This window comes from Sesamum indicum, linkage group LG3 (genome assembly GCF_000512975.1).
Source record: "Sesamum indicum cultivar Zhongzhi No. 13 linkage group LG3, S_indicum_v1.0, whole genome shotgun sequence".
NCBI classification, from domain to species: Eukaryota; Viridiplantae; Streptophyta; class Magnoliopsida; order Lamiales; family Pedaliaceae; genus Sesamum; species Sesamum indicum.
The window spans coordinates 8,165,941-8,193,200 of NC_026147.1; the positions used below are offsets into that span (position 1 = coordinate 8,165,941).

Here is a 27,260-nt window from a genome sequence, read left to right on the forward strand (position 1 = left end):
TTAGGTTGCTTTGACTAACAGTGATTTAGTTCAATGATTGGAAGAAAAAAATTTTGGACTTGATTATTTGTGAATTAGGCCATAGAATAATCTTATTTGTAATTAATACAATATTGAATTTTATTTTATTTTATCTATTTATAGAACAATATTTGTTGAATTTTCAAATCTTGTTTCAATAACAATAATAATAATAAAAAAAATTAACACGGTCAAACCCACCCCTTCGGATTTTATACCGGGGCGGAGCATGACGAATCCCTAATCTCTGATAAAGTTCGTGGGACGTGTCTCAAATTCACCCAAACCTACCACACTGCCACCCTCAATTGAAAATTTGAACCTTGATCCGGGTCGAGATATTCGATCTCCTGAGACGATCTCACTGCAGATTGACTAACTCTGCCGAAACAAATTTTGGGTCCCCTGAGAATAAAACACGAACCGTGAGCTCGTCGGGCACGTCCCCGACAATGACCCTCCGACGCTCAAGTTAGGTTGATCGAGTGAAATGTATGCGATCTCAAAGTTCGATCTCAATTAATGCATAACAGTTACCTCATTTATGGCGTATCGGGGTCTATTTATAGAACACAGTTGTACGTCAAGTACTGGGCCACGTGGCCTTATCTTGCTGGTTCACGTTCTGATCGAACGGTCGTCATTGTCCGGGTCTTCCATCAGTCTATGCGACCCGGGTCGGGTCCTCTACGACCCGCCCACTACAAAACACGCGGATCCTGATCGCGAAAATGACTATAATGCCCTTAATGAAGGGCATTTCGGTCTTTTTGTAAGGGTGATATATATATACCCATCATTACTCCCCCACTTTTTCAAAGTGTAAGTTCGTTGCCTTTGAAGAAGTCGAACCGTCGCGTCCATTGATCGCCCACACGTGGCGGAATCCCCTCGGTTGATCTTTGGCGTGTTTCCCCAGAGCGGTCCTCCTATAAATACGCCATCCGTTTGAACTCCCAACCTACCTCACGCATAGACTTTGGGCGACCAGGACTCCTGATTTCAAGTTCGCATTCGATCTGCTGCTTCCAGAGCCATCCTGCTTTAAGGTACGATGCCTCCTCGCTCTAGCTCGAATTCTAAGTCGCGACCTGGCTCTGAGTCCTCTTCGACCGGGTCTGAGTCTGCATCTGGGTCCTCTAGGTCTGGGTCTTCTTTTAGTTCTGGGTCTGGCTCACCGTCAGGGTCAGGGTCTGGGTCGGTGTCTAGGTCTTCTCATGGGTCATACTCTGCCTCCCCCAAGAGAAATAAGAAGTTTCCTGCCGAAAAACTCAATGACGAACAAGCTGGCCCTTCTGTCCTTGCAAAGTTCCAGGACCGACTTGCCAAGAACCCTTGGGAAGCTGTAGTTAGCAAAGTTAGAACTCCTGTCCATAAGATTAGGGAAAAATTCCATATACCCTCCGATTTTGATGTTGTCATCCCCGCTACTTTCGATCGCATGCACCGCCCTCCCGAGGGATTTAGTGCCTTTTCTATCAAACACCTTGATGCCGGGCTGCGATTTCCTTTGGCTCCTCTGGTAGCCGCAATTTTGAAGAAGTTGGGGCTATGTCCTATGCAGCTCTCTCCCAACTCTGTCACTCATATCGTTCTTTTCGTGGCGATGATGCGATTTCTAGGCTTAGAACCCAGTTTTGACAATTTTTGGAGTTTGTATTCTTTCACCACTTCGAAGCGGTCTGGTAGTCGAGGTTTTTTTATCTCTCGGCCAAGCCCGATTGCGGGTATTTGAGCGCCCTGAAGTCGAACGTAGGAGCCTGGTTAGATCGCTACATTTTTGTTCGACCTCCTAGAGGTGTCTGGCCCTTTAGAAATGAGTGGACCAAGTATAAGCCTGCCCCAAAAATAAGTGGAGGGGGGCTGGAGGGCGATCAGATAAGGAGCTTAACGTTCTATAAATACGATCCCAAGAAGCTTCTCACTGAGAAGGTTTTGCAATTATCTGGGCTCTCTCCAGCGTCCCTCGATATCGAAGAGTCCTTAGGTGATTCTCCTTTCGGTTCTATTGACGTGGTTGCTGTTATGCTTGCTCGTACTTACTTCTCTTTTTGCAGATAGTATAATCATGAGCTCGCGCACGGCTTTGCGGAGGACCGCATCTCAGAATAAGGCGAGAAAGGGGGGGGAGGTCGCAGGCCCTTCGGACGCAACGAAGAAAGGAAAAGGGGTCGCAGGCTCATTGGATCCTAACCTGCCTGCCCCAATTCCCTCGAAAGCTTTGGCGGCTGCGGACCCGGCTGTTCAGCAGCCTATTCCGGTCGACAGCGAGGAGACGCCTTCAGCCCATGGTCACCTCGGCTACAACTCCTCTGAGCAAGAATTGAATTTGGACGAGGCTAGTGGTGACCAGGGGGTTGACCAGGGGAATCAAGGTCCTCCTTCCGAGGAGCGATCTAAGAAGAGGAAACGATCCTCGCCGAAGAAGATCCACGGGCCTAAATCCAAGTTAGGACCTGGCGACAAAGGCAAGGGCAAGGAACCTGCAGAGCCTTCTCACCCCCCTCCTCCCAAATTGCAAGGCCCGCGTGTGCTGAGCAGGATGGCTAAGGAAGCCGCAGACAAGACTGGAGCAGAAGAAGATCGGGATAAGTTTTGCGAGTGGCGCAGCTCGCCTCATGCTGGGAAGAGAGCCGGGCGGCTCTTCGAGGTAACGTGCCGCCCCCGGAGTGGGATGATATGTCGAGCTCGTCCCTTTATGGCGAAGCCGGAAGCGACACTTTTGTTGTATACAACTCCTTCATTTCCGTTCGCGACCAAGGGGCGCTGGTGACGAACAGCCCCATTCGGTTCGAGGAGTTCGCGGCTCACTCCTTGGTTCAGGTACATCTATTAGCTGATCTGTCTTGATTTTCCATCAGTTCGATCTTCTTATTCACTGTCTTCGACCTTGCAGGTCATGACCTTCGTCCGGAGCCTGAGTCTTAAGTGCACCCATTCCCAAAGAGTTTCATTCAATCTGACCAAAAGGTGCAGAATCTTAAGGCTCAGTTGGCAGAGCGAGACGAGGAAGAGCGCAAACCTGCGAGCCGAGCTCGATGCCTCCAAGAAGGAGAAAGAGATCCTCCGCTCTGAACATGAAGTGGCTCTATCGGAGGCCAAGAAAGAGGCATTCGAGGCCGGGCGTGAGGCTGCCCTCGAGGAGGGCCGCAAGCGTGGGGTGGAAGAAGGCCAAGCCGGTCGCATTCCGATCGAAGAACATCAGCGCGTCTTGGCCGGCTCTAGGATGTCCGCGGTTCGTGATTTTTTGAAGACCGATACTTTCACGACCGCTCTCGAGATCAAGTCTGCGGACTCGTTCGCCAAAGGTTATGAGACCTGCTTGTCTCAGGTCGAAAAGCTTAGCGGATTTAACGAGTCTTTTGACCGCAATAAATTGGACATCTCGCTTGATGGCGACCTCCAACCTCTTCCCCCGGATCCTGAGCTGAAAGATTATGAGTTTATAGTCCTGAGGGACGAGCTAGAGGCGGAAGCTGATGCCTGATCAATTCCGATCTTCTATTTTTGTAATAGGATTTGAGCTGACTGACCAAAATGTAAATCCTAGTGATTCTTAGAAACGTCATTTTTTGTAAACAGGACATCGGGGTGAGGATTTTTGATGACCCCTGTATATGACATTTTGTTAATGGAAAAATTTCCTTAACTTTTGGCAGCTCGCGTATTTTGCTTCTTTATTTGCCAATTGCATGTCTCTCTGATCGCATGAAGCTTGCCTCCTTTCAGTCGTTCTTCCAGTTGGCTCATGCATCACATCTTTCTCGGATCGTATGTCCGGGGTGCGTCTTTTTCAGTTCGCGTTTTACTTTAATGCGTCTTTTTCAGTCGCGTATTGGACGCGTCTTTTTCAGTTCGCATGTTGGACGCGTCTTTTTCAGTTTGCGTTTTGCTTGAGTGCGTCTTTTTCAGATCGCATATTGGACGCGTCTTTTTCGGTTCGCGTTTTGCTTGAGTGCGTCTTTTTCAGATCGCGTATTGGACGCATCTTTTTCAGTTCGCGTTTTGCTTGAGTGCGTCTTTTTCAGATCGCGTATTGGACGCGTCTTTTTCAGTTCGCATTTTGCTTGAGTGCGTCTTTTTCAGATCGCATGTTGGACGCGTCTTTTTCAGTTCGCATTTTGTACTTAGAAGATTCAAGTAACGAATGATAATAAAGACATAGGAAGATACACACGCGAACATAAGCACGAAAACAAATACAGTTTTATAAATCCCGTTGGGTAAATTACAGTGGGTACAAATGTTTAATAATAACAATGTTCAACATGGACACAATCTTCCTGACCTTAAAATATACAATTGGTAAATCTGCTAGATTTTACTGCTGACGGGTCCTTCGTTGTTCGATCTGTTCGTTGATGGCCTTTCACAGGCTCCTTGTTCGATCCCTCAGTTAATGGCCTTTCACAGGCTCCTTGTTTGATCTCCTTGTTGACGGCCTTTCACAGGCTCCTTGTTCGATCAGCTGGTTGATGGCCTTTCATAGGCTCCTTGTTCGATCTCCTTGTTGACGGCCTTTCACAGGCTCCTTGTTCGATCAGCTGGTTGATGGCCTTTCACAAGCTCCTCGTTTTAAGCATAGAACTTCTTCAGGTTCTGTATGTTCCAAGGACGCGGTAGTTCTCGACCTTGCATGTCTTGCAGTCTATACGTGCCCTTCCTTCTAATCTCGATCACTTTGTAAGGGCCCTCCCAGGGCGATTCCAGCTTTCCCACGTGTTTTGAGGCCTTTGTCTTTTTCAACACGAGATCTCCCACCTGCAGTTGGCGTGGTCGAACTCTGCAATTGTAGCTCTTCATCATTAAACCCTTGTGGTGTAAAATTCGAGCGTATGCGGCCTCCCTCTTTTCTTCAATGACGGTGAGGTCGAAGCTTCGCTCGGTTCGATTCGTCTCGGGTTCGTACTGCATGACTCTTTGCGATTCCTCCCCGATTTCTGCTAGAATGATGGCCTCGGTCTCGTATACTAGGCAGAAAGGGGTCTCGTCCGTAGTGGTTCGTGGTGTTGTGCGATAAGCCCACAAGACCCCAGGCAGCTCGTCAACCCACGATCCCTTGCTCTCGAGGCGCGTCTTCAAGTGTTGCAAGATCGTCCGGTTCGTCACCTCGGTCTATCCGTTTGCCTGGGGGTTCGCAACTGCCGTGAAGTGCTGTGCGATCTTTAGCTCCTTGCACCATTCCGTGATCTTTCTGCCTTGGAACTGCGTGCCATTATCAGATATCAGTATCCGAGGTATACCAAATCTGCATATGATGTTCTTCCAGATGAAGTTGATGACTTCCTTCTCGGATATTTTGGCCACTGCCTCCGCTTCGACCCACTTGAAAAAATATTCAACCGCCACAATGATGAATTCTTCTGTGCCTGCGCGGGAGGAAAGGGTCCCACGATGTCGATTCCCCACTGATCGAACGGACACGCTATCTTGATTGGTTCCATCGGGGCGCGGGCTGATGTATTAAGGAAGCGTACTTCTGGCAGTTTTCACATTTTCTCACCAAGTTCTTGGCATCTTCGACTAGGGTGGGCCAGAAATACCCCTGTCACATTACTTTCTGAGCTAGCGATCTCGCCCCTGAATGATTGCCGCAGCTCCCCTCGTGTATTTCACGCATTACATACAAGGCTCTCTCTTCATCCAAGCATTTCAAGAGAGGGCCGTCCACTGTCCGTTTGTAGAGCTGGCCCTCCAACAACGTGAATCGAGCAGCTCGAAATCTGACCCTTTTCGCCGCCACCGGATCGCTAGGCAAGGTCCCGTCCTCGAGGTACCTTACGATTTCGTTCATCCAAGACCCTGCCTCTGAGACGACCTGGACTTCCGTTCTACTCGCAAGAGCCGACTGCTCGCGTACTAAGGCGGTGATTTTGCGATCTCGGATTCCATCCATTGCCGCTCCAAACTTCGACAGAGCATCCGCTTTGTCGTTCTCTACTCTGGGGACTTGCAAAACGGAGCATCTACCGAACTTCCCCATCAATCGCTGCACGATCTCTTTATATTGAGTCATTGTTCTCTCTCTCGTCTCGTATGTTCCTTCGATTTGCATAGCGATCAACTGTGAGTCGATAAAAACTTCCAGGTCTCGAGCACCTGCTTCATGTGCGAGCTCCAGTCCCAATACCAATGCCTCATATTCCGCCTCATTGTTTGTCACCGGGAATGATAGGCGGCGGCAACTTCGATCTCGACTCCCTCTGGTCCTTGGATCAATATGCCTGCTCCTCCATTATTCACGTTAGAGGACCCATCGACGTGCAGCATCCATTTCGAACAAGGTTGTTCGACTGTTCCGGGCTCTTTCGGATCGCTGATTAATTCTGTTATGAAATCCGCTAGCACCTGCGCTTTCTGGGTTGTTCTAGGCTGATACTCAATATCGTACTGCCCCAATTCTACTGCCCACTTAATCAATCTTCCGGAAGCTTCGGGTCGCGACATCACGTGTTTGAGGGGGTGGTTCGTCAGCACCACCACTTTGTGCGATTGGAAATATGGTCGCAGTTTTCGAGCTGTTACAACTAAGGCGAGGGCGAGTTTTTCCATCTCCGAATATCGCGATTCGGCCCCCTGGAGCATTTTACTGACATAGTAGACTGGATTTTGATTGCTAGCTTCTTCCTTTACCAACACCGAGCTGACCGCGTTTTCGGACACCCCTAGATACAAAAACAATATCTCCCCTTCCTTCGGGTTCGCGAGCAATGGAGGCTTTGTGAGGTATTCCTTCAACTCCTGTAAAGCCTGATCTCACTCTGGTGTCCACGTGAAGTTCTTAGGTTTCCTTAAGACTTTAAAAAACAGCAAGCTCCTGTCTGCCGATCGAGATATAAATCTGCTTAAGGATGCGATCTTTCCCGTAAGCTTCTGCACCTCCTTGATCGAATTGGGCGACCTCAGACCCATTATGGCTTGAATCTTTTCTGGGTTCGCCTCTATTCCACGTTCACTGATCATATACCCCAGAAACTTTCCCCCGATCACTCCAAAGGTACATTTGTCCGGATTGAGCTTCATTCCGTGCGACCTCATTATACTGAACGCCTGAGAGAAATCTTTGATGTGGTCCTGCGATCTCTTACTCTTGACTAGCATGTCATCGACGTACACCTCCATGGTCTTTCCGAGCAAATCGCCGAACATCTTATTGACCAACCGCTGGTAGGTCGCGCTCGCATTCTTCAGTCCGAACGGCATCATGTTGTAGCAATAAATCCCCTTCTCTGTGACGAAGGAAGTTTTGTCTCTATCCTCCTCTGCCATTCGGATTTGGTGATATCCTTGATATGCATCCATCATTGAGAAGAGCTCGAATCCCGCGGTCGAATCCACCATGGTGTCGATCCGAGGTAGTGGGTACGGGTCTTTCGGACAGGCTTTGTTCAGGTCCGTGAAATCTACGCACATTCGCCATTTTCCTGAAGATTTCGGGACGAGTACTACATTGGAAAGCCAATTCGTGTACTGGATTTCCGATACATATCCGGCTTTCAGCAGCTTTTCGACCTCTTGCCTAATAGCTTCGTTCTTGTTGCTGCCAAAAGTTCTCTTCCTCTGTTGCACGGGTCGAGCCATCGGTCCACATTCAATCGGTGTACAATGACCTCTGGGTCAATTCCGGTGAAATCCGATGGGCTCCATGCAAACATGTCCGCATTCTTTCGCAGGAAGTCAATCATGGCCATTTCTCCATCGTTCATGCTGGACCCTATCCGGGTCGTTTTGCTGGGATCTTCCGGTACGAGCCGTATAGCCTTGTATTCCTTGCTGGGCTTTAAGTGCTCGGCTTCATACGGTCGGGGTTCCGCATCCTCTCTGACTTTCTGCTTCTTCGACCTCGGCTCTCCCTTTACAGATAGGTTGTAGCATTTCCGAGCCTCTTTCTGGTCGCGCGATACTTCCCCAATCCCGTATTCGGTAGGGAACTTCATCTTCATGTGGTACGTGGAGATGACCGCCCAGAATGAGTTCAGTCCCGACCGACCCAATATAACGTTGTATGTGAATGGAGTATCCACCACCAAGAATTTGACTATCAGGGTTTTCCTTTTTGGCTCCTCTCCCATGGACATTGGCAGTTCAATCGTTCCCAGTGAGGCCACTTCGCTCCCCCCGAAGCCGACTAATGGGGTTTTCACGGGTTCGAGCTTCGCGTTCTCCAGCCCCATTCGATCCACCACGTTTTTGAAGATGATGTCCGCTGAGCTCCCACTATCAATCAACACTTTGTGAACGGTGAAGTTCGCAATATCTAGCTTGACAACCATCGGGTCGTTCTGTTCTCCACCCTCCTCCAGTCTGTCTGAACTGTTGAACAAGATAGCCTCTTCGTCCTCAACCTTCAGCACAAATTCCTTTTCTCGGATCGAGCCGGCCGCTCGAGCGCATCTCTTTCGTGTTCGGCTCGAATCTCCTGCGGTCGGTTTTTTATGAGCCCGGATTTCTATCTCGATCGCGGCTTCTCGATCTGCTTCTCTTTCTTTCTCCCCCAATTTTGCAATTTGGGGGCACGCGATCCCTAAAATATCCCTGTCTGACGAGCCTTTCGATCTCATCTCTCAACTGATAGCACTCCTCGGTGTTGTGCCCCCTCTCTCGATGGAATCGGCAGTATTTGTTGGAAGTTTTCTTGGAGGGAGTGTACCTCGTATGCCTGGGCCATTTCAGCAGGTCGGCATTTTCAACCATCATTAGGGCTTTCTCTCTCGACATAGCCAAGGGAGTGTAGCTGTGGTATTTTGGGATGTATTTGGGCTCCTTCCGCTTCTCCGTTTTCGGTTGCTTGTGCCCTCCTTCTCTATTCTCCTGAGGACGCCTGGGTACGTAATCTCGTTCCCTTCGTTCCAAATCTTTCATCGCGTTCATCTCCTCTTCGTCGATGTACTTCTGTGCTAACGCCATCAGTTGTTCGACATCAGTGGGCGGGTCGCGCGCGAGGGCTGATGCGAAGGAGCTCTTTCTAAGCCCGTGAATGAGGATACTCACGAGCATATCGATCCTTAGCTCTTGCACCTCCAAAGTTTCGTTGTTGAACCGGCCAATGAAATTTTTCAAAGTTTCGTCCTCCATCTGCCGGATGTTGAATAGATGGGTGGCGGATCTCTTCTGCTTCTTCTTACTCGCGAAATGAAAATTGAATTTGTGCACGAGCTGTTCATAAGATTCGATACTTCCGCGAGGCAGATTTGTAAACCACTCCTGAGCTTTCCCTGTGAGTGTGGTCGCAAACAATTTCGCCATTATCGGGGGTGACTGCCCGTAAAGATTCACCATTTCGAACGCAGCCACATGCTCCTGCGGGTCTCTCATCCCGTCATATCTCCTCAGATCAGGTACCCTGAACCCCGGCTCGACTGTTTGGATGAGGATATCGTTACAGAAAGGGGAATTCTTGTTTTGCGAGACAATCTCCCCTCGCTTCTTCAGTTCGTCGATCTGTTTGGTCAGGCTGTGTATCTGTTTGCCCACACTTTCTACTTCGGCCCGGGATATCACGGGCTCCCTTCTCCTCGCACGTCCATGATTGCTAGAGCCTGCGTCGGACGACGCTGCTCGCTTGCTGCGATGTTCCTGCTCACCTTGCACCCTCGATTCTCTCAATGGCTCCACATTTTCGAATAACTGCCTCCTAGCCGTTTCCTTGACTAGGGGGGTCGCTGTTCTCCTTTCGTATTCTACAATTGCTTTTCGACTTGCCTCCTCTATCATTTTCTGTAACTCGTCGGGAGTTAGTTGAATGGTGGCTCCTGTTCCTTTCCTGGGTGTCTCCTCTTCTGCAGCATTTCTCCTCGATGAACCTTCCATAATGATAAAGAATTCTCAGATGTTCCCACAGGCGGCGCCAACTAATCCGGGTCGAGATATTCGATCTCCTAAGACGATCTCACTGCAGATTGACTAACTCTTCCGAAACAGATTTTTGGTCCCCTGAGAATAAAACACGAACCGTGAGCTCGTCGGGCACGTCCCCGACAATGACCCTCCGACGCTCAAGTTAGGTTGATCGAGTGAAATGTATGCGATCTCAAAGTTCGATCTCAATTAATGCATAACAGTTACCTCATTTATGGCGTATCGGGGTCTATTTATAGAACACAGTTGTACGTCAAGTACTGGGCCACGTGGCCTTATCTTGCTGGTTCACGTTCTGATCGAATGGTCGTCATTATCCGGGTCTTCCATCAGTCTATGCGACCCGGGTCGGGTCCTCTGCAACCCGCCCGCTACAAAACACGCGGATCCTGATCGCGAAAATGACTATAATACCCTTAATGAAGGGCATTTCGGTCTTTTTGCAGGGATGATATATATATACCCATCAAACATGTTCTTGAAGAATGGAGCAAAGGAGCAATTAGTTTGGGACAAAGGGGTGCTTTGTAAATACATATATTTTGTGTTGGTATGTATTAAGTATACATGCTATATAAGGAGTATTTTATTAATAATATTAATTCATTCCTTTTATTTTTCATCGAAGAAAGACTAATAATTATAGGAATTCAATTCTCTTAAAAGCGTGCATGGCATAATGACGTGAAAAGAGTGGTCCATAAAATAAGTGCTACTATGTCATAAATGCGATATATAATGTGCACATATATATATAGACACATCTTATTAATTAATTATTTCAATGGAGCTCATAAAGTTAGCTAGGCAAACAAAGGAATTAAATGCGTCACGCTTAATTAACACACTCACCAACAACATTAATTAATCCTAATCCAGCTCCATTAAGTGGATTTAATTAATTGTCTATTTCAAAATCGAGGTGCAACAATAAAAGCCGCTTTGCTCACCTAAGTTAACACACCTCATTTTCTAATATGTGCACTCGTGGTAAAGAGTTGGAACAACAAAGAACAGTAAGAGAACAAATAAGAACACGAGCAAAGCAGAAAGGGAGAAGAAGAGAGCTAAGAGATGGTGCGTGAGATGAGGCTCAAGTGGGGCCTATTTATAGAGTGGAGAGGCCTCGAGATTTCAGCAAAGAAAACAGTCCCAAAAGCACAAGAAATCTGGCTACACAACTTCTTCAACAGATAGATTATGTCTGCTAACAAATTTTATCAAGTCAAGGCTGCAAAAATAAAAGATAGGCTGAAATATGTAGTTTTAGCACATGTTTTTTCCTAAAACAACTTAAAATTCCGTGGGCCAGCCCGGATTGGCACAGGCGAGTGCCTGCATGTAGCTTTTTCATGTCACTTCTAACCCTCAAACTTACTCACACATATAGCAATAAGAGATAAATTCTCTCACTATATATCTCATATTATTGCCAAGTTCATCTCTTTTAGATATGATTAATATATACTTGATTTTATAAATTTGTCACTTGTATATTAAATATCATATTTTATGCAAAATAATGTCAATATATCTATACTATTGTAAATAAAAAAAAAAACTTTTGGTCATATCAACTTTTGAATAATAAATTTCTTTAATTTTTAATAAATTCATAATTATAATTTATTTTTTTTTCTCTTATTCACCTTCATGTTTGTGACTTGTTTCTTTCACCTACCACATCATGTTTGTTTATTTTCACATTTTTTTCCTTGTTAATATCACATTACGTGCAGTGTTTTTTAGTTGCTGGCGATTGTGTGCGGCTACAATTAATATATATATATATATATATACATATAAAAGAAAACGTAAAAATGAGAGAATTGATGTCAACCTCATTACTACAACATATCCAACTATCTGTCGGTTTTGGGTCGTGGCTTTAATGCGTCATTAATATTGCAAGGTAGAGTAGACCTATTAGTTTCCACAAGTGTAAATGTACTTAACACCCTCACACACATAGAGCTACACCACCAAACCAATTATCCAACTACCTCATTTCTTCTTCTAATTTCCTTCACCTTTCTTCTTCCTTCAACACACACACACACACTCAAACATATACATATCTATATATATATATTCACTGTACGTATATATCTATTATATAAATGGATATGGCTTCAAACCTGGATGATGGTCCTCCTAATCCATCTTTCGCCATGAGAGGAAGCAGTGTTAAATTCCCTAGAAGCGCTTCCACCAAAGAACAACCGCTCTCCGACGCTGTATTTCTTCCTCCCCGGCTGAGCGCCACCACCGTCGCCTCCCTCTCCCTCCACCACCTCCACCAGCAGCAGCCCCCCACCCCTCGCCTTTGTTTCACCCCCGACACCTCCAAGCTCGAGTTGGACCCCACCGCATACCGCTGCATCTCCTCCGTCCTCAAGAAAGACGGACAGATCCTCTGCATCGCCGCCGCCAACGGCCTTGTCTACACGGGCTCCCAGGGCAACACCATCCGCGTGTGGAAGCTGCCTGAGTTCACCGAATGCGGGCAGCTCAAGACGAAAGCGTGCATGGTGGTGGCTTTGCAAGTGTCCAACGATAGGGTTTATGCTGCGTACGCTGATTGCAAGATTAGGGTTTGGCGTTGCACGTGGGAAGGGGTTGTCAAGCACATCAGGGTGGCCACCGTGCCGACGGCCGGGAGTTTTGTCCGCAGTTACATTGCCGGCAAGGATAAAACGGTAATTTTCTTGCGCTTTTGTTGACCTTAATATTTGCACGGGAAATTCTAATTAAGGTTGGGATTGATCGAACCTAAACTAATTCCATGACAAGTGAAATATATTTGTTCAGTGATTGATTTGGTAGTATGATCAGTGTACAATTTAGAAAAAATAATCAATCATATAACTAATATATTATACTTATAGTTTGTAATCAATTTAATTTGGTTAAACTTATTGGTTAAGAATTTTTTTTTTCATCGTTCTTTGCAATTATGATTGGTTGGTCACACTTACATGCGTAATAACAAGGGGTTACATAGTACTAAAGGATAGCGACACGAATATAAATGTTAGGTCGTCACATGCATTTAATTCATTGACAATTTGGGTTTCATTTATTGTGAGTAATTTATGATATTTGTTACGTAATTTATCATCTATAATATTTATTCAATTTTATGCTCTAAAACTAATATTTGTAATTCTAATAATTCCACCTCATTATGTATATATTAAAGAATTTCAATTTATTAGTCGTCTAGTTCTATTTTGACAACAATCACCGATTTTTAAAGATTTTATCAATTTAATTTGAGGAAATTAATTGGTTTTATAAACACGATATTGAATTAGTATACCTGTATAAATTAACAACTTCAATTATCTGATGTGAACATAAAATTGTGGTTTGCAGATGAAACATTTAGGACCAATATCATCACTAGCATTCAACACATCCGACGATATATTATACTCTGCGTCTCTCGACAAAACAGTAAAAGTATGGAGAATTTCCGACTTTAAATGCATTGAGACCATCCAAGCCCACCCGGAGCCGATCAATGCCATCGCCTTGGCCGACGATGGTGTGCTCTACACTGCCTCCGATGATGCCACAGTGAGAGTGTGGCGCCGCAACTTCTGCAGTGGGGCTCGGCCACATTCGCTCACCGTGACCCTACCCACCAAATTCTCCCCTGTCAAAACCCTAGCATTAACCTCCGACGGTGGAGTGTTGTATGGTGGGTGTACCGATGGCTACGTGCATTATTGGCTGAAGGGTTGGTTTTCGGGCCAACTCCAGTATGGTGGGGCCCTCCAAGGCCACACACATGCTGTGATGTGCTTAGCTAGTGTGGCTAATTACGTGGCAAGTGGTTCTGCTGACTCAACGAGTAGAGTTTGGATTAGGGAGCTAGATGGGCTCCACACCTGCATTGCTGTCTTACAAGGCCACCGGGGCCCTATTAGGTGCATCACTGCATTCACGGGACGTGCAACAGATGAAAGTGCTGAGGAGGATTGTACTGTATGCACAGGAAGTCTCGACGGAGTGCTTAAAGTGTGGCGGGTACGAAACACCACAAGCCAAACTCGAGAGCCTTCACAAAATACTCGTGAGTACTTCGAGTTGAGTTAAGGTGGTCGAAGGCTAGTTCAACACTCTTGTTGTGTAGGGGTAGAGATTGGAATTAGGGAGTGTAACTTCTTAGGTTGGTATTTAATTAGGTGTATATATAGTGAACATGGTTATTGTAAGATTTCAAACATGACTAACCAAATGATTTCTAGCTTGTTTTGGTGTTTTCTCCCTTACTTTCTTTCTGAAAAATGAGCAGAAGCAAATCAATAACTGGTTTTGCATAGTTTCACATTGTGTGTCATCTACCGAACCTTGACTCTTGACAATTCTCGTGCTTGTCTACTCGCAAATTGCTTTCTACATATGCTTCAATAGGTCCGCTTGTAGGGGGGAAGGAAATGCATTCTCAACAAAGTGTTCAACACTTTCAATCTTCTGATTTATGTAATTTTTAGAATATTTTTAAAATTGAAAAAAATTAAATTTATTTAGTTTTATATTTTATGAAATTTTTAAAATAATTCTAATATTGAGAAAACTCGACATGTTTAGTTTCACAAATCACGTACAGTAGAAGACTAAATGTCTGGTTAAGAAAAATCAATGTATAAGAAAAGGCTTCATGTTTGGGTAAGAAGAATACTAAATGGAAGATAAATAAAATCAAATCTATATGAAATTCTCCGGACGCTCAATTTTATTTCTGTTCACAATTAGGTAGAAAAGGTAAAATATAAGGATAGAAGGACAAAATGGTACACATTTAATTTGTATAATTACTATAAATGAAATTCACCTATAGAGAAATTCTCTTTTTATATTTCACTTGCATTCTTGTTTTGATGTGTATTTATTAATAAAATTTTAGTTTTAATTTTTAATTCTTTTAATAACTTAAAATTATTTTAATAATAATTTTTTTTATTTTTTTTGTTCAAAATGAAGAGAAAATGGTTTACTAATAAAATTACATTTTTTTAATATCAAATAAAGAAAAATATTTAAAAAATTTTGATGATACCAAATAATTTTATTTTAAACCATTGTTCTTTTCCTTCCCCGATTTTTCTTGAATTATATCGAACTTAAATCTGATTTGAATAAAAAATTTCTGTAATTCAATTGCTCACTGTAATTTGAGTGAAAAGTCCAAGGCTGAAGCCTTATTTTGTCCTAGGCCCTAGAGATACGGGTTTGTCCTATCATTATCTATAATGGGCCTACGAAGCCCAATAACATGGGCTTTTTTTAGCCCAATTCATATTTTCCTTCTTCCATTTCGAGAAAAACCAAAAAAAAAAAAAACAAAAGCGAAATAACTCAACTGATTAACGTATATATTTGCAGCAGCCATAGCTGCCGGCGGAGGCGGAGACTCGCGAATGTTGGCCTGTAGCTCTCTCATCAGGTACTTCGCAGTAATTTAGAGTTGTCTTCTGTTGTTTTCTCTGTTCTATGCTATTCATATTTGCTTATGCAGAGCTAACTTTCGAGCTTGGAAGAGTACAAACATATGTGTGAAATCAAAGTTCTCGCTGTACTTTCAGGTTCGGGGATTTGAGATTAAATTTGTTGAGTAGAGCATTTTCGAATCAATTTTTTAGGTGTTTTTAATTTAAGTCTGAGTTTGATTGTTATTTTCCAAAATTCGTGTTGCAGAAATATAAATTTTGCCATGGTTTGAGCTTTGATCTGAAAATGGATATTCGAAAGGGAAAGCAAGTTCATATTGATCGGAGAAAGCGAAAAGTTGTAACGCAAGCATGGAGACCAGTGTCTACTCAATCTACTTGCTCTGAGGGTAATATAATCTTTTGTTTTATGTCTACTTTTGCTTTTTGCACTACTTCGTAGTTGCTACTGTCGTAGTAAGTGAAGTAATAATTATCAAGTGTTCTGGAATAGGATTATGCTCTGACTATACTGATTTTTGTGAATATTGCTGAAAGAAGATACAATAATCTGCAGTATCAGTGTCTGTTATCAGTGATGGAAATAGAGGGGGCTGGCATGGTCCATGTCCCATACCCTCTTTAACAACAAACTCACGTTTATACAGAAATCATGTACTACTAATACTAAAATTGTTACTAGTATTGTATATTTATATAAGCAACTGCTGAACTCTGAAATTTTGTAGTTGTATTTAATGCTTATTCTGGTCATTTAGTTTGGTTGTATAAACATAGGTCAATTAGTTTGATCAATCAGTGATATTGTTAATAACATATAAAATCATTGAAAATTTTCTGAAGCCAATCTAATTGATATTTATTTGATGAATCATGTCTTGTATACACTTAAATATATCTTGTACACAATGTTGGAGTTTGTGCAAATTGCTTCATATGGAATCAATTTTTTTTTCTCAAACTTGTTAAAATTCAGATCGGTAGGACTTCTACAGGTTAGCTGTTTAACTGCATAAATTATTTTATGTTTCTCATTTAAATTATAACTATGTACTACTTTATGTATTTATCTAGGTTCACCATGAAAAATCTTTTATATTTGACTTTGTTCCCAAAGATATATTCCTAATTCGATCACTGCTCATTATTAAGTACTGCACTAAAAAATCAGAACATTTTCTATTTCTCTAAAAGTGAATCTGAAGGACTTGGAATAATGAGAATATATTCTAAAACTGTACAGGAAATGCTATCTCTAATTTCCGAAAGCCGGTACTTCGCAAAAATCATGGAGACTGTTTATACAAAAAACAATTTGAACTAGAGCATGGGATTGTTAGATGGCTTTTGTCGTTGAAAGAATGCACATATCGTTTAGTGTGTACATTATGGTTCTTAGCCATGCTAATCTGAAAGTGCTCTGTCAATAGTATTACATATCTTTGTTGGGTTTCTACAACTTATTTAGTCTGACAATTCTTGAATCAGTAGTGATTCAAGCAATGACTACTTCAAGATTATTGGATTAACATCAATTTGTTGATGATTGGTGGAAGGCATAAAAAGTTCATGCTTTCAGGTGATGGTGAAAAGGTGAAGCTACAAAATACAGTGGAGGAAGTACACTATGCTATCTCTTCAACTGTTTCAACATCAATAAGTGAAAATACCAACTCTAAGGCTTTAAATGAGGCAGTAGGCCCAGATCCATGTCCTCAAATAGAAAGTAGCAATGATGATATATCTTTAGATGGAAAGATTATGACCTCTGAGAAACATTCAGTATCAATGGAGGTGAGGTTTTTGTTACATATTTGAGAGTTACAATTATTTACATGTTTATCTGATTTCTTGTGTGGGTCTCATGAATTCTCTCTCTATATGTATTTGATTTCTTCTTGACTAGTTTAAATTCCTATTTTTGAGTCACTTACATTATATAATAAGGGAAGTGAGTCTATCTATAGTGGCATTTGTAGAAATAAATTCTACAGCTTAACATTCTATTATAAGATTAGCTTCCTGGAAATGTTTGCATTATGAGGTGACTGAGAGATTCTTCTTCCTGTCCCTCTTCCGTTGTCGGAGTAAAATGTATGCGAATGAACTTGAAGAGAAATTAGTAAGTTTATGAAAATAGTATGTTATGAGTCCTATGCAAGGAGGCTATATTATGGCCTACAAATTAGTACTCCAAGCACTATAATTAGTTATATATTGAACTATAGTATGACCCTTCAAGCTGAAATATCAGTCCTATATATTATGATTAACTTAATATTTTGTGTCCATGTATCATTGGTTCTCCATTAATGGATATTCTCTTCTATCTCATCTTGTGTATGTTTGCAGATAGGAGGATCCTTAATGCGATTCATTAAAGGAAAAGGGTATGCCCTTTATGTATACTCTTTGTGTATATATTAGCTGGTGATATATATCATACATTTTGAACAGGGGAGGCACTCAGGAGGAAATTGAGAAGGAGGCTGGGGTTAAAATTATATTTCCATCATCTAAAAAAGAGGATTCTATCAGTGAGTTTCTTGTTTCTGGACACATTATATTTAGCTCCTGCAAATTAAGTTTCTCTTCAGAAAAGTATAAGTCAATAAATATAAAACATTTCTTAGTGTTGTTAAGTTTGAATTTCATTGCAAGATTCTTTGTAGATTTCTATACCATGATAGCTTAAATCATGATTACTGACAGTGTGCTGCTTGGTCAGGGCGTTCTCTGTCTTCCCTAGTAGTTGTATGGATTTTGCACCTTTACAACATCCTAGATGTCCATACTTCATAATAACCTGATTCACATTTTTTTTCACTCCCTCTTCGAATTATTTCATTAGCCAATTGATCTACCTACTATGCTCTTTGTCAATCTTAGATGTGGAATCTCTATAAAAATCTCTGCGCAGTTTTTGACAGTATATTTCAGATTAGTGATTGTCCTGCGCAGTGTCGCTGCATTTTAACTACATGAATGGAATGTCTAGTTGGAACTCAAGTTATTAATGTTATTTTCTTTATGTACTTGTTGATTGTAAATTTGAAAATGAAAATCTGGTAAGTAGTTCTCATTTCTTTTGTGCTGTTGAAAAGATCTATCTTGATAACTGACAACCTTAGAGTCAAAAGGCCCACAAGTAATTGTTTATTCTATGGTTGATCATGGACAACTTTACTGTTATTATCCGTAGAAGTGTATTCTGCTAATTAACCTTTACCACATCCTCTATGTTCAAATATTCTTCTTCCAAATTGTGATGGAATATTGTCTTGGTATGCATTTATTCTTGTGCGAATGCATTCCTGAGTATATTCCTCTTATCGTTTCTTGGACTTGATTCTTATTTTACTATGTCATTTCAGTCACCAAATATTGTTAGTCGCGTGGAGTTAACTGACCATGCATCATCCCTACATCTTATTGACTTCTCTGACCATTGTATCTTTTATTGCAGTCATTGAAGGCAACTCTGCTGAATGTCTTACTAAAGCGTCTGAGAGAATACAAGCTATTATTGATAAGGTTTTGATGTTAAAATTGTCATTTCTGTTCTATTTGGTTCTTTTTTCCGCTTTCTGTGGGTGTGGGTGTACTGGCTATAATAATCTGATAGTTAATCACTACATGGCTACATTCTTCCATAGGTGGTTTTACATGAATATTCCCATAATTGTATTTCATTTATATCAAGGGGGGAAATTTGTGATAAAGATGAAATGCTGTGTTGTGCATAAAAATGAACCAACAAGGATAATTAGATTGTTTAATTCATAGATGTAGAAATTAATTGAGAAGATATTTCATATGTGGGCACATCAATATGGCAGGGACAAAGATGGTTAAAACACTGGATTCCAGGCAGTGTTTGTGCCTTCTGTTATCATTTTAGGCATGTACGTAGTTAAACAGTACTATTTCAACCAGCTTATTTTGGACAAGGGCTCCAACTATGTTAGACAAAATTTGTCTTTCTAATATTGACCAAAATAACTTTTCTTGATTTACTCGTACTGACTGAAGTTTTCACTAGTATGATGTCTACTTGATAAATGTGATATATTGCTTTTGCCTGTTCATAAACTGAACTACTGCTAGGACTGATATTTAAGAGAAGTATAATCATATGGTCTAATTGTGAAAGAAGAATCTGCTCGGTGGGAACACCATAAGATCTGCTGACACTCTCATTCTAGAAATAAAGATGTCTCAGGAAAAAACATTAAACAGTACGATTTATGGTCGGGGCTGGAAGCTGTCAAATATTTCCGCAGATCCTGAGCATTTGCGTCTGGCATAAATGCTTTCAAGTATCACATAAAGATGCTTGACTATAAAGTATTCTTGTTAAGAAGTCCAAGTAAAATAAAATGAGCAACACCATTTTCTATTTGCTAGAACCTGTAAGTCTTACCTTTACAGATTTGATTAGGTTGTTTATTGGAATAAGTCCTTATTTATTTTCATTAATTGTAATATTGTTTTAACATATGCTTGTGTTTCCAACAGGCAGTTAATAGTCGAACTTTTGACTATTCTCACTTTGTTTCACTTCCCTTGGCTATTCATCCTGGGCTGGTTGACAAACTTGTCAATTTTCAGAATACAATACTTGGAATCGCAGCATCAGATAAAGATAAGAATCTGGATAGTGATACAGGTGGGGAGACTTCAGATGAGGGAGAGGATGACCAGCACCCGATTGAAGCTTCCAAAGTTTCTGTTGAACTGAAAGCTGAAGAAGCTGATGCTCATGTTAAAGTAAATATAATGAGCGATCAGCACCCAACTGATGCTCCCCTAGTTACTGTTGAACTCAAAGCTGAAGATGCCGATAGACCTGTTAAAGTAAATTTAACCAATATTCCTCTGGTAAGTTACCGTCCAAAAGAGTCGAGAGGTCCTGCCCAAGAGACCAGTTCTTCTAAGACAAAAGGTGTGGAAAATCTATATGTTTGACCAGATCTGTTTTCCTTTTGCTTTTACCCCTCACATGGCACTCCCAACCCCGGAACTCGCTTAAATTTAAAATATTTATATGTTTTAACTATGTTAATGTTAAATGGCTCCATTATGGCCTTTCAAGGAAATAAAAGAAAATTGCCCCTGTATTGGTCTGCATATTCTGCCAAATACGTGGTTAAGAACAGTCTAACATCCCTTATAATTTTACAACCCTGCAATTGATTCCTGTTGCTTTGTAGCTTGCTGACCACTCTGATCAGTTCCCTTAATTGTTCTAATTAGCATGTAAGGCATTTTCCCTGTTTCCATTTTTGGAGTGAGAATCATAGAAAGTACATAATCTCAGTATCAAACTTCCTCGACTGTGATGTACCAAAGAACTCTGTCTTCCTGTTATTCTTCCTCCAAATTGGTCAGCTCATCTTTTACATGCAGAGTCAGGGATTGAAAGGTCCATATTCATCAAACCAAAAACCTTTCACTTAACTGTTCTCATGCTGAAGTTGTGGAATAAGGAACGAGTTAAAGCAGCTGCAGAGGTTTTGCAGGTAAATTTCTTTTAATCAAATCATATACAGCCGACTGTTGATTAATATTCACAATAACACCATTCCTGCCTTCTAGAGTGTATCATCAAAAGTTGTTGAAGCTCTAGAAAATCGTCCAGTTGCGATAAGACTGAAGGGACTGGTAAGGTTTCTTCTTGGTTAAATTTTTAGTATGCAACACGTCGTTTATTTCATTCTTTTAATGGTTACTCTTGCTTGAAATTTTGTTTTTAGATCTGGGAATATCTTTATGATGTTCCACAAGCATTATGGAATTTTTATGAAACAAAAATTGCTACTCGTAGTGTTTGTTCACATTGCTACATTTTCTTTGTTGCCCTATTCTTGTGAACATATATTTCGCGCAGACATACACATACATGAACATGAGCATAAACAAATGGACTGCGTATATGGATAAGAGAAATTAGTGTTAAGTACATAGTGCTGAAATAGAGATGCGACTGCAAGTGGATTTAGTAATGAGTGTTTGTGGCCACTCTATTTTACATGTTCTTTTGTGAGAGAGGTATTAGGGCCTTAGTGCTCTTCTAAGGTTTTGATTCTCATCCTTGTTGCAGGACTGCATGAGAGGTTCTTTGGCCAAGGCTCGTGTAGTTTATGCTCCTATAGAAGAAATTGGTAGCGAGGGGCGCCTCTTGCGTGCCTGTCGTATCCTTTCTTTTTAGCATCTGTCTTACTTCAATGCTAACTTAAAATTTTTAGATGAACAAGGGGTGCTTGGTCTTTTTAAATGTTGGTGACTTGGATAATTGCTTTTGCTTACCTTGAACGTCCGTAGAAGTTATTATCGATGCATTTGTTGAGGCTGGCTTGGTCAATGAAAAAGATGCTCAACAGAAACTGAAGGTATTCTTTTTTATCTTATTATGGTCATTCATCATGACGAGGGGAATACCATTTTCGTACTACTTCACTTGGGATATTTTACCATGTTGACAGTGCATCAGTTTATATATTTAGAAGCATCTCCATTATATTTGATGCAGAATATACTCAATCTCTCTCTCTGCTACCCTTACACCAACCCAACTGGAACTATTACAGAGTCAATCATCCTGAACTATGTTATGTTTGTATATTTTTATTGTGGTCATACCTTTTTCTGCAAATTCAGAAAGTGTTGACATTTGTTCATCTCGCAGTTGCTAAGTTCTGTCCACTTACTGGTCGCACTTTAAAATTAACTGCTCTGTTTTGCATGCATGTTCCCGTTTAAGTTCTGATGATTGGCTATCTTCCCCTTGAATGCAGTTGCATGCCACACTTATGAATGCACGCCACAGAAAAAGGTGTAACTCCTATTCTTTTGTGTATTTATATTTTGATGTGCTTAGTTATGTCACTAGCTGAAGCAATTTAAATCTTTCACCTGTTGACAAGTCTGCCAGTTTGGCTTCATTTCTCTTTCTGGTCATCTAATTGATATTAAATGCATGTTTTAGGAAGAAGAAAACAAGAAAGCTCGACTCATTTGATGCCAGAGGCATTTTTGATCTATATGGTTCTGAAGAATGGGGCGAATATCTTATTCGTGAAGCTCATCTTTCTCAAAGGTTTGTGTTCGATGAGAATGGCTACTACCACTGCTGTGCTTCAATTCCCTTTCCCGACAACATGCAAGTAGATTGAGTTAATTTCTTTGAAGGTTTGACCACTCGTAATTTTTTTTAGTAGGAACAATAAGAAGGATTTGTAGACTTCTGTGTCCCTGATAGTTGTTTGTTATGTTGCACATGCTTCTTTGGCAATGAAGAATTTTCATGGACAAGACAGATTTATATGGAAAATGTTTCAAATGAGAAAGAATGAATTCACTTATCAAGTGTTGATAATTTATTGGCCAAATGTCCATTTGTAGTCTTGTATATTTAGTCAGAAGCAGTCTCATATACTTGGTTTATTACTTAGCGATAAGCAGTCTTGCCAGGTACCAACTTCAAACTGTAAGAGCATCTGAATGTTCCGTCAGTTGCATATGGATTAGATGAAGCTATAAGATGAAAAGGATTATATCTAGCTCACTCATAGTGTTTAGCATAATGGTTATGGTTTCAGCTGCATTAGTGGTATTGTACCTATGTAATTAATGATCATCTTGGTCTACAATTACTTGATTTGTTACTAGTTCCTCATTTATTATAGTTAATGCCTCACCAGGGATGATGCATTTTCTTTCTCTTTGGCTTTCCTGGGGCCTTGAGGGATACAAAAAGGGTGTATTTAGGGATCGGCAATAGGCATTTCAACAATGGCTAATACACCGGTTAAGTAAAATATAACATTTAGATATTTATAGTTTAAATTTGCTGGAAATACTGATGTGCCCCCCAAAGTTTGGGATGAGAAACTGCCTTCCTGTTCGAAGGGTACAGAGGAAAAGAAATGAATTTCTCTCTTTCAGTGGCTGTCAGCAGTATTACTGCACTATTCTATCACAACCATCAATATACATTGTAGGTGAAAGGTTTTAAAAGGCAACAGTAGGATGGTGCCAGCATTCCGGAAATGCCTTAAGTCACTGCAGGCTAGCCTTTGTCCTGTGGGGCGGACATCCATGCATCGAGGATCTATATACGGGCACTTGGGAGTTATGCCTTAGTGCCCCAGGTGCTCCAAAGTCATTACCTGTGTTCCCCAAAAAAATTAAGAAAACTAATTCTGTTTTCAGCTTTAAGGTCTTAATCACCTTCTGATGAACAACCTTTTAATTCCAAATTTACTGAACCAAGATATAAATTAGAGAAAAGCTAAAAGAAGAAACTCTATTCAATAATTTATCTCTTCTATGCTTCTCCAAAAGTTTTACTTTCCTCTTCTATAACTATCTTCTAGTCTTGTATTGTCATGCCTTTATTTTGTTTAAAACTATTTACAATCTCTATCTTATTACAAAATTAAATTTTCTATTATCATAAATTTATCAATTTAGAACTTTCTTAGTTTTAGTATGTTATACAATGAAAATTTGCTGGGCATACGCCCTACGTCTTGGGACTTACACTCCGACCGCAGTCATGTGAATAACTTACTGAAAAAGTCATAACTTTTGAGATGCTGGCTGCTGGGTGATACTACAAAATAGACATATAACAGCACTTCCATGGCCAACTTTGTATTTTGAAGTTGTCCATGTGTGTAAGATGCTTCTTTAACCTTTAGTGTCTTACAGTGGTAGAGGTCAAGGCCCCGAACAAAGGCAGTTGTTAAGTCTTGGATTTACTTGGAAAGGATATTCTAGGAGTTGCTTTTGTTTGGGTGGTGGATATTGTTCTGAAGTCCCACGGATTATGCAGAAAGTACAGATTTTGTTCAGATGAATGGTCATGCAGATGACACCTATCTGTTAGATTAAGAAGACTTGAAGATGGTGCAGGTACCACCAACAAAAACTCATTGGTACCCGCATCTATTTTAACCCGCAAATGCTTGAGAAAATTTAAATAGAGAGTATGATAATTGTTCAAGATGATGTATTAACTAAAAATTGCTCAATATTGTTTATTGCTGCTTTATTCAGAGGCATGCATCCATAAACAGATTCGAGCAGGAGTATGCTACACAAAATTGTTGGCTTTCTGCTCATTCTATTATTTCAAGTCTTGGTTGGGGATCACTAACGCAATCTTCTTCGATACCCATAAAGGTGATTACACTGGTCTCACTTTGCACTCTGTAATTTCTGACTGCTGTTTTCATCTTTGGATCTATCCCAGTTCGTTTTGTGCGCTGGGTTAACTTTGACTTGCCACACCTTAAGAGTTTGATCTAGACTGGCACTATAGACTAACAAGCCCTTAACACTTTCATTGGTTTCCATAGCAGCAGCTAAACATTTCACTGGCCCATGATGACCATCAATCACTACAAGACTTGAATGGGAGTAGTACTTAGCATCATCTCGCTTCCATATCCGTATAGTTGCATCCTCCGAACCACTTAGGAGTAGATCATCTATTGTCACTAAACAAAGAACTGCAAAATGATGACCCTGTAAGGATCCCCCATGATTGTATCTACCTGAACCTGTTTCCTTCTCCCAAAAGTTTATCAGTCCATCTGATGATCCTGAATACAGGAAGGAAACACTAGGAGACTGGCTTAAAGCCAACGCATTGATTGGAGATGGTTGAAACTTAAGTATCATCATAAGAATATATGAGCTTTCTCTTGAAACCCTTCTCCATATTTTGATTGTGCCGTCAGACGAGGAGGTGAAAACACACCCATCATCTTGGTTGATCACAATTGCACTAACACAACCTTCATGAGCCTCAAATGAGTCGATGCATCGTTTTTCTGAGATTTTCCACACCTTAACTGTTTGATCCCATGAGCCTGTAAATAAAAGCTTCTCCCTCTTGTCATATGCTAGACATGAGATACAGTCTTTATGCTGATGCTTGTTCTTCTTAGGGTATGAGAAGAATGATCTTCTTTGAGGCAAAGTCATCTTCTTTTTTGGAATAGAGTTTTCTGTTGGTGGCATTTCCCATGCACGGATTCTGCAGTCACCATGTGTAGTGAAAAGCAGTTTTCCACAAGCTAAGAGCGCTTGAATTTCGCCTGTTGTAGCTTTGATATAACCCATTTCTATGCAATCTGGGAGTTTCCATGCATGGACCCTACAGCTAGATGACCCTGCAAAAAGGAAGTCTTTTGTGACTGCTATAGAATAAATGTTACCTTCATTGCGATGAAATGATGCTAGGCAATGATATTGAAGAGGTCGGGGTGAAGAGGCGTGAATGGGAGACCGGGGCCATGGTGTCTCAGGACTCATCCCCCAAACAGGGAATGATGCTGCAGATGCACAAGATGTTCTTGGTGAGGTGGGCTGAGAATCACCTTCATTATCGTCAAACGAAAGTCCTCTAGGTAAGTTTACATCGCTTCTTTCTCCATCCACAAACTTCCAGGGGTTCTCTTCACCCCTGAACTCCATCGAATAGAGTTAGAATGACAAAAGAATGAGGTAAATTGATGTGACTGGGACAAATTGGTATTTAGAGTACTTGAGAACTTGTCTGAGATAATAGAAGTTTAACTTTCGCAGACAGTAGCTCGAAAGTCCTTCAGATATATAGTACAATGCATCAATTTCCAACGAGCTACGATGTTTTGTATTGATCAAGGTGCTTTTCTTGTAATTTTTATCAGCACAACAGCATAGCCTCTTTAGGTGGTCCAACTATTAAATACCGTAGTTTTTGTAGTTAATTGCTGTTCTTTGGTAGTTCTAATAATTGTGGGCACATGTTAAGGTAGTTGATCGCAGTTACTGCATTTAGATGGCAGTGCCATTGTGTTAGTTTTTGGGGTTTAATGGTCTGATCTACCTTTTTTGTCTCGCCACTTAAACTACATTGGACCCATTGTTTCTTTGTTGTACAGATTCAGACTTGTGATGACTTCAGGCCTGAGCACTTCCACTTGAAGGGAAGTACTGAACTAGTCTAGTAAATTTGACATCTTGCAGTGGTGAAAAGTGCTTGTGAATATTTATTCAGCTTTGAATTCTAGTTATGCCAATTTATCAGCATCAGGTCATAAGCTGGTTTGGGCAACATTTTATCTGATATATAAAAGGGAGAAAAAAAAAAGGTTAAATTAGGATTAGCTATTTCAAGGAATTGAGATCTGAATTGGCACAACGGAGGATTCCACGACCGGTTTGGATTAATGGATTTGAACGTAAGAATTTTAATTGAATTTGTTTGAATAAAGGATTTCAGATTTCTCGCGATAATTTTTTTGAATTTGTTTGGATTATTTCATATATAAAGGATTTTAAATCCTTCGTCTTTTATTTGAATATCAATAAATTTTAAATTCTTGTCATATGAAGTCATTCGAAATTCCTTTACTGAATCGTTATTTCAAATTTAGATCTTTCAATCCAATTGCAGCTGGAAGGACTTTGTTTATTTTCTGTTTTTATAGTCTACTATTAATAAATAAAACAATTGTTGATTACTGCCGACTTATTGAAATAATATAAGACTAGAATATTCAAAGTCTCAAAAGAAAAAAGAGGAACATACATATCAATTTTATCCAAATTAGATTTGGTCGAATCAAATTAATCATAGAATAGTAATATATTTATTATGTAAATAATTATTTGTTTATAATTATATGTCAATTATATTACAAATATATTATATTTATTATATAATTAATTCTATCAAATACAATTTAAATTACAATTCCACAACCTTATACGCATCACGTGAAGTCAATGTACACCATGATTCGGACAGTTTCCGAAAAATCCATACTAGGACCTCACGGGGCTACAGTCTACCCGATTTTGCTAGGTCAGCCTAGATTTTCTTACAGAAATGAACAGGGTAGATAACACATACATTCATTTCAC

At 40.9% G+C, this 27,260-nt stretch overlaps 3 protein-coding genes across 4 annotated transcripts; 2 read left to right on the plus strand and 1 right to left on the minus strand.

Annotated features, from left to right (window-relative positions):
- LOC105157659 (protein JINGUBANG-like) lies at positions 11,863-14,137 on the plus strand. Its single transcript, XM_011074090.2, has 2 exons — positions 11,863-12,578; positions 13,258-14,137. The coding sequence occupies exons 1-2, from the start codon at positions 12,000-12,002 to the stop codon at positions 13,981-13,983; spliced, it is 1,305 nt and encodes a 434-aa protein (XP_011072392.1). The 5' UTR covers positions 11,863-11,999; the 3' UTR covers positions 13,984-14,137.
- Positions 15,224-22,716, plus strand: LOC105157660. 2 transcript variants are annotated; one of them, XM_011074091.2, is made up of 14 exons: positions 15,224-15,334; positions 15,407-15,473; positions 15,586-15,727; positions 16,918-17,132; positions 17,691-17,728; positions 17,796-17,875; positions 18,805-18,872; positions 19,857-20,283; positions 20,748-20,860; positions 20,937-21,002; positions 21,442-21,532; positions 21,663-21,730; positions 22,136-22,173; positions 22,327-22,716. In XM_011074091.2, exons 1-14 carry the CDS (start codon positions 15,309-15,311, stop codon positions 22,511-22,513), a joined length of 1,626 nt encoding a protein of 541 aa, XP_011072393.1. In that variant the 5' UTR covers positions 15,224-15,308; the 3' UTR covers positions 22,514-22,716. The 2 variants fall into 2 exon arrangements, with proteins under 2 accessions (XP_011072393.1, XP_020548468.1); XM_020692809.1 differs by lacking the exon at positions 15,407-15,473 and having other exon boundaries at positions 15,279-15,334.
- Positions 24,059-26,620, minus strand: LOC105157662 (protein JINGUBANG-like). The gene has a single exon (XM_020692428.1). It carries the CDS (start codon positions 25,824-25,826, stop codon positions 24,543-24,545), a length of 1,284 nt encoding a protein of 427 aa, XP_020548087.1. The 5' UTR covers positions 25,827-26,620; the 3' UTR covers positions 24,059-24,542.

What these genes read in the sequence shown, in the direction of transcription:
- LOC105157659 (XM_011074090.2), top strand. Translation starts at nt 12,000, where the DNA reads ATGGATATGGCTTCAAACCTGGATGATGGTCCTCCTAATCCATCTTTC. An exon ending in TTGCCGGCAAGGATAAAACG is followed by an intron (nt 12,579 to 13,257) that starts GTAATTTTCTTG and finishes TGTGGTTTGCAG; the next exon opens with ATGAAACATTTAGGACCAAT.
- LOC105157660 (XM_011074091.2), top strand. Translation starts at nt 15,309, where the DNA reads ATGTTGGCCTGTAGCTCTCTCATCAG. An exon ending in CGATTCATTAAAGGAAAAGG is followed by an intron (nt 17,729 to 17,795) that starts GTATGCCCTTTA and finishes CATTTTGAACAG; the next exon opens with GGGAGGCACTCAGGAGGAAA. An exon ending in AATGCACGCCACAGAAAAAG is followed by an intron (nt 22,174 to 22,326) that starts GTGTAACTCCTA and finishes TGCATGTTTTAG; the next exon opens with GAAGAAGAAAACAAGAAAGC.
- LOC105157662 (XM_020692428.1), bottom strand. Translation starts at nt 25,826, where the DNA reads ATGGAGTTCAGGGGTGAAGAGAACCCCTGGAAGTTTGTGGATGGAGAA.